General features: G+C 41.3%; 1 protein-coding gene across 1 annotated transcript in view; it reads left to right on the top strand.

The window, feature by feature from the left end:
• Window positions 1-7,500, top strand: part of gramd2ab (GRAM domain containing 2Ab) — a gene marked incomplete at its 3' end in the record, with an annotated part of 31,238 nt that overhangs the window by 19,025 nt on the left and 4,713 nt on the right. The window contains exons 3-8 of the mRNA XM_083916557.1: window positions 2,578-2,635; window positions 5,408-5,480; window positions 5,593-5,696; window positions 5,871-5,969; window positions 6,502-6,573; window positions 6,656-6,715. Coding sequence (XP_083772683.1) covers window positions 2,578-2,635; window positions 5,408-5,480; window positions 5,593-5,696; window positions 5,871-5,969; window positions 6,502-6,573; window positions 6,656-6,715 — 466 coding nt within the window. The remainder of the gene's footprint in view (window positions 1-2,577; window positions 2,636-5,407; window positions 5,481-5,592; window positions 5,697-5,870; window positions 5,970-6,501; window positions 6,574-6,655; window positions 6,716-7,500) is intronic.

The following is a 7,500-nucleotide window of genomic DNA, read 5'->3' as shown; positions in this document are numbered from 1 at the left end:
TCATTAAAGGAGACGGTTAAGTTTAGACACTAAAGGAGACGGTTAAGTTTAGTCACTAAAGGAGACGGTTAAGTGTAGTCTCTAAAGGAGACGGTTAAGTTTAGACACTAAAGGAGACGGTTAAGTTTAGACACTAAAGGAGACGGTTAAGTTTAGACTCTAAAGGTGACGGTTAAGTTTAGACACTAAAGGTGACGGTTAAGTTTAGACACTAAAGGAGACGGTTAAGTTTAGTCACTAAAGGAGACGGTTAAGTTTAGACACTAAAGGAGACGGTTAAGTTTAGTCACTAAAGGAGACGGTTAAGTTTAGTCACTAAAGGAGACGGTTAAGTTTAGTCACTAAAGGAGACGGTTAAGTTTAGACACTAAAGGAGACGGTTAAGTTTAGTCACTAAAGGAGACGGTTAAGTTTAGTCACTAAAGGAGACGGTTAAGTTTAGTCACTAAAGGAGACGGTTAAGTTTAGTCTCTAAAGGAGACGGTTAAGTTTAGTCTCTAAAGGAGACGGTTAAGTTTAGTCTCTAAAGGAGACGGTTAAGTTTAGACACTAAAGGAGACGGTTAAGTTTAGTCACTAAAGGAGACGGTTAAGTTTAGTCACTAAAGGAGACGGTTAAGTTTAGACACTAAAGGAGACGGTTAAGTTTAGTCACTAAAGGAGACGGTTAAGTTTAGACGACTAAAGGTGACGGTTAAGTTTAGTCTCTAAAGGAGACGGTTAAGTTTAGACGACTAAAGGTGACGGTTAAGTTTAGTCTCTAAAGGAGACGGTTAAGTTTAGTCACTAAAGGAGACGGTTAAGTTTAGACGACTAAAGGAGACGGTTAAGTTTAGACCACTAAAGGTGACGGTTAAGTTTAGACACTAAAGGAGACGGTTAAGTGTAGTCTCTAAAGGAGACGGTTAAGTTTAGACACTAAAGGAGACGGTTAAGTTTAGACGACTAAAGGAGACGGTTAAGTTTAGTCTCTAAAGGAGACGGTTAAGTTTAGTCACTAAAGGAGACGGTTAAGTTTAGACGACTAAAGGTGACGGTTAAGTTTAGTCTCTAAAGGAGACGGTTAAGTTTAGACACTAAAGGAGACGGTTAAGTTTAGACGACTAAAGGAGACGGTTAAGTTTAGTCTCTAAAGGAGACGGTTAAGTTTAGTCACTAAAGGAGACGGTTAAGTTTAGACGACTAAAGGAGACGGTTAAGTTTAGACCACTAAAGGTGACGGTTAAGTTTAGACACTAAAGGAGACGGTTAAGTGTAGTCACTAAAGGAGACGGTTAAGTTTAGACCACTAAAGGAGACGGTTAAGTTTAGTCACTAAAGGAGACGGTTAAGTTTAGACGACTAAAGGAGACGGTTAAGTTTAGACCACTAAAGGTGACGGTTAAATTTAGTCACTAAAAGAGACGGTTAAGCTTAGTCTCTAAAGGAGACGGTTAAGTTTAGTCACTAAAGGAGACGGTTAAGTTTAGTCTCTAAAGGAGACGGTTAAGTTTAGTCACTAAAGGAGACGGTTAAATTTAGTCACTAAAGGAGACGGTTAAGTTTAGTCACTAAAGGAGACGGTTAAGTTTAGTCTCTAAAGGAGACGGTTAAGTTTAGTCACTAAAGGAGACGGTTAAGTTTAGTCTCTAAAGGAGACGGTTAAATTTAGTCACTAAAAGAGACGGTTAAGTTTAGTCACTAAAGGAGACGGTTAAGTTTAGTCACTAAAGGAGACGGTTAAGTTTAGACACTAAAGGAGACGGTTAAGTTTAGTCACTAAAGGAGACGGTTAAGTTTAGACACTAAAGGAGACGGTTAAGTTTAGTCTCTAAAGGAGACGGTTAAGTTTAGTCTCTAAAGGAGACGGTTAAGTTTAGTCACTAAAGGTGACGGTTAAGTTTAGTCTCTAAAGGAGACGGTTAAGTTTAGTCGACTAAAGGAGACGGTTAAGTTTAGACCACTAAAGGAGACGGTTAAGTTTAGTCACTAAAGGAGACGGTTAAGTTTAGTCTCTAAAGGAGACGGTTAAGTTTAGTCACTAAAGGAGACGGTTAAGTTTAGTCTCTAAAGGAGACGGTTAAATTTAGTCACTAAAAGAGACGGTTAAGTTTAGTCACTAAAGGAGACGGTTAAGTTTAGTCACTAAAGGAGACGGTTAAGTTTAGACACTAAAGGAGACGGTTAAGTTTAGTCACTAAAGGAGACGGTTAAGTTTAGACACTAAAGGAGACGGTTAAGTTTAGTCTCTAAAGGAGACGGTTAAGTTTAGTCTCTAAAGGAGACGGTTAAGTTTAGTCACTAAAGGTGACGGTTAAGTTTAGTCTCTAAAGGAGACGGTTAAGTTTAGTCGACTAAAGGAGACGGTTAAGTTTAGTCACTAAAGGTGACGGTTAAGTTTAGTCACTAAAGGTGACGGTTAAGTTTAGTCACTAAAGGTGACGGTTAAGTTTAGTCTCTAAAGGAGACTTTGTTCATATTTTCATTGTAATATTTACAAACAATGAATATCTGTTAAAAGATGTGATGTCATCTTTTGTGATGTCATCTTTTGTGATGTCATCTGATGTGATATCATCTTTTGTGATGTCATCTTCAGGCTGCAGCTGATCGACGACCTTTCCTACGAAGACGTGAAGAAGTGTTACAGAGGATCAGTGAGTCCTTCACACACACACACACACACACACACACACACACACACACACACACACACACACAGACACACACACACACACAGACGTACACACACACACACACACACACACACTCCGTGTTCCCATAGAAACGAGACAGACCCGGAAACTTCTGCAGACTTAAAAAAAGATCTGAAAGGACTCCTGCGCTGTGTGTGTGTGTGTGTGTGTGTGTGTGTGTGTGTGTGTGTGTGTGTGTGTGTGTGTGTGTGTGTGTGTGTGTGTGTGTGTGTGTGTGTGTGTGTGTGTGTGTGTGTGTGTGTGTGTGTGTGTACTACAACTACAAAAGCATCTGTGTCAAAATAAACCTGAATTAAAAGTTAAGGTGCAGAATAATAAACATGATATTATTGTTTCATGATTATTGATGCTAACGTTAGCCTGATACAATCTGTTCCCTCACAACTCTGTAGCTAGCTAACGTTAGTCGATACAATCTGTTCCCTCAGAACTCTGTAGCTAGCTAACATTAGCCTGATACAATCTGTTCCCTCACAACTCTGTAGCTAGCTAACGTTAGCCTGATACAATCTGTTCCCTCACAACTCTGTAGCTAGCTAACGTTAGCCTGATACAATCTGTTTCCTCACAACACTGTAGCTAGCTAACATTAGCCTGATACAATCTATTCCCTCACAACTCTGTAGCTAGCAAACATTAGCCTGATACAATCTGTTCCCTCACAACTCTGTAGCTAGCTAACATTAGCCTGATACAATCTGTTCCCTCACAACTCTGTAGCTAGCTAACATTAGCCTGATACAATCTGTTCCCTCACAACTCTGTAGCTAGCTAACATTAGCCTGATACAATCTGTTCCCTCAGAACTCTGTAGCTAGCTAACGTTAGCCTGATACACTCTGTTCCCTCACAACTCTGTAGCTAGCTAATGTTAGCCTGATACAATCTGTTCCCTCACAACTCTGTAGCTAGCTAACGTTAGCCTGATACAATCTGTTTCCTCACAACACTGTAGCTAGCTAACATTAGCCTGATACAATCTATTCCCTCACAACTCTGTAGCTAGCAAACATTAGCCTGATACAATCTGTTCCCTCACAACTCTGTAGCTAGCTAACATTAGCCTGATACAATCTGTTCCCTCACAACTCTGTAGCTAGCTAACATTAGCCTGATACAATCTGTTCCCTCACAACTCTGTAGCTAGCTAACATTAGCCTGATACAATCTGTTCCCTCACAACTCTGTAGCTAGCTAACATTAGCCTGATACAATCTGTTCCCTCAGAACTCTGTAGCTAGCTAACGTTAGCCTGATACACTCTGTTCCCTCACAACTCTGTAGCTAGCTAACGTTAGCCTGATACAATCTGTTCTCTCACAACTCTGTAGCAAGCTAACATTAGCCTGATACAATCTGTTCCCTGACAACTCTGTAGCTAGCTAACGTTAGCCTGATACAATCTGTTCCCTCACAACTCTGTAGCTAGCTAACATTAGCCTGATACAATCTGTTCCCTCACAACTCTGTAGCTAGCTAACATTAGCCTGATACAATCTGTTCCCTGACAACTCTGTAGCTAGCTAACGTTAGCCTGATACAATCTGTTCCCTCACAACTCTGTAGCTAGCTAACATTAGCCTGATTCAATCTGCTCCCTCACAACACTGTAGCTAGCTAACGTTAGCCAGATACAATCTGTTCCCTCAGAACTCTGTAGCTAGCTAATGTTAGCTTGATACAATCTGTTCCCTCACAACACTGTAGCTAGCTAACGTTAGCCTGATACAATCTGTTCCCTCACAACTCTGTAGCTAGCTAACGTTAGCCTGATACAATCTGTTCCCTCACAACACTGTAGCTAGCTAATGTTAGCTTGATACAATCTGTTCTCTCACAACTCTGTAGCTAGCTAACATCAGCCTGATACAATCTGTTCCCTTTAGAACTCTGTAGCTAGCTAACATTAGCCTGATCCAATCCGTTCTCTCACAACTCTGTAGCTAGCTAACATTAGCCTGATACAATCTGTTCCCTTTAGAACTCTGTAGCTGGCTAACGTTAGCCTGATACAATCTGTTCTCTCCAACTTTGTAGCTAGCTAACATTAGCCTGATATAATCTGTTCTCTCACAACTCTGTAGCTAGCTAACATTAGCCTCATACAATCTGTTCCCTTTAGAATTCTGTAGCTAGCTAACGTTAGCCTGATACAATCTGTTCTCTCACAACTTTGTAGCTAGCTAACATTAGCCTCATACAATCTGTTCCCTTTAGAATTCTGTAGCTAGCTAACGTTAGCCTGATACAATCTGTTCTCTCACAACTTTGTAGCTAGCTAACATTAGCCTGATACAATATGTCCCCTTTAGAACTCTGTAGCTAGCTAACATTAGCCTGATACAATCTGTTCCCTTTAGAACTCTGTAGCTAGCTAACGTTAGCCTGATAGAATGTGTTCCCTCACAACTCTGTAGCTAGCTTACGTTAGCCTGATACAAACGCTACGTATCCCTGAACATCTCTAAATCTGAGCTCCACGTGTGTGTGAGTCGTTAAACCATAATTAATAATCAAAGTATTGAAACTGTGTCGTAAACTTTAAAATACAAAATAAATCAATTTTTACTGAAAAACAAAAAAAGTTGAATTCACAAAAACGGTCTGACTTTCAGAAACTGTTTTATAAAAAGCAACGTTCCAGTTTCAGTCAAATCCATAATTAAACACATTGTTGTGATTATTAATGACATAATTATTGTTCGTCCACAGACCGTCAGCAAATACAACTCTCAGTACCACAAACTGTTCCAGACGGTTCCTAAAGAGGAGATCCTGATGAAAGGTACCGGCCCGCTCCACCACCACCACGGCCACGGTTCTGACGCCTAAACTTAACCGTCACCTTTAGTGCTCTCTCTCTCTTCTCCCCCCCCCCCCCCCCTCTTCTCCTGCAGTGTACTCGTGTGCCTTGCTCAGGGACATCCTGCTGCAGGGGCGACTCTACATCTCCAGGAACTGGTTGTGTTTCTACGCCAACCTGTTCGGAAAAGACATCAAGGTGAGAGCGGACGCTGCCGTCGCCATAACAACTGAACCATAACATTATTATTTTTTTATTCATTTTACATGTTTGTTTATTTTGTTTTGGTAATAATGTATAAGCTAAGTATATGCTGGCGGCAACAGGAAGTGTTTGACTTTCACAATAAAACGCCCTGGCGTGCGCCTGCAGGTGTGTATCCCCGTGGTGTCGGTCCGACTGGTGAAGAAACACAAGACCGCCGGCCTGGTGCCGAACGGCCTGGCTATCACCATGGATACGGCCCAAAAGGTACCGGACTGGACGAGCGCACACAACTTTAACAAGCTAACATTAGCATGATACCATCTACTCTCACACAACTCTGTAGCTAGCTAACATTAGCATGAAACAATCTGTTCTCTCACAACTCTGTAGCTAGCTAACATTAGCATAAAACAATCTGTTCCCTCACAACTCATTAGCTAGCTAACATTAGCATAAAACAATATGTTCTCTCACAACTCTGTAGCTAGCTAACATTAGCATGATACAATCTGTTCTCTCACAACTCTGTAGCTAGCTAACATTAGCATGATACAATCTGTTCTCTCACAACTCTGTAGCTAGCTAACATTAGCATGAAACAATCTGTTCTCTCACAACTCTGTAACTAGCTAACATTAGCACGATACAATCTGTTCTCTCACATCTCTGTAGCTAGCTAACCTTAGCATGAAACAGTCTGTTCCCTCACAACTCTGTAGCTAGCTAACATTAGCTTGAGGTGTTTGTTGTGTTTGTTGTGTGATTGTGTGACTGCTGTGTGTGTTTGTCTCTGCAGTACGTCTTTGTGTCGCTGCTGTCCAGAGACAGCGTCTACGACGTCCTGCGCAGGATCTGCACTCACCTGCAGGTTTGTGCCGCACATGTGCTTCCTGTTTAAACGACAGGCCGTGTTCCTGTTCCATCCTCACTTCCTGTTTCTGTGATCGAAGGTGAACGGGAAGAGTCTGAGTCTGAAGCAGTACCTGGAGGAGCCCAGCTCTCTGTCCATGGTAACCACACACATTACGTATTTATCATCATTTCACTGCAGTCAGAGACGACTTCTGTCAACATCACTTATTCTCAGGTTCACTTTAAAGTCTAAGCATAAAACAATCTGTTCCCTCACAACTCTGCAGCCAGCTAACATTAGCATGAACGAGTCTGTTTCCTCATAACTCTTTAGCTAGCTAACACTAGTGTGAAGCAGTCTGTGCCCTCTCTGTAGCGAGTCTCATTGGATTTTTGGGGATTTCAGCCCTTTTTGTTTTTGTTTGAGGAATCAGAAAAACAATGTTTTGCTCAGATGTGTAAGGCGGCCATGTTGGAATTTAAAAATGGCTGTGGTAAAAACCTAAGTTTTGTCATTTCTCGGCTTCTAAACGAGCGAGAACACGAGTTTAACGTTTGTTTTTTCAAGGTGAAAAAAAAACAACCAAGAAAAAACATGAGAGTCAAATCCTCCTCCAGGGTCTTTGTCTGCACTTCAATCATCAGTAACCATGGAGACAAACAACAAATATTAACGTAGAAATCCAGGAGAGAGGCTAACAGCGATATATATACGGTATATATATATATATATATATATATATATATATACATATATATTTATCTATATGTATGTAAAGGCATCTGAGGCAGAGTGACTCATGATCCGTGTTCGCTGAGTCAGCACTCAGTGAAAACAGGATTAGCTGAAAACCAGGAGCTGTTGTTGTTTTGCTCCTGTGGGGGTGAGACGCTCCGTGACCCCTTCAGGGATAAGAGGCTTTCCCCGCGCTGCCTTCAGGTT

The sequence above is a fragment of the Echiichthys vipera genome (genome assembly GCF_963691815.1).
Source record: "Echiichthys vipera genome assembly, chromosome: 7".
NCBI lineage: Eukaryota > Metazoa > Chordata > Actinopteri > Perciformes > Trachinidae > Echiichthys > Echiichthys vipera.
The sequence above is the reverse complement of the archived record's forward strand: the minus strand, read 5'-3'. Positions and strand labels throughout refer to the sequence as shown.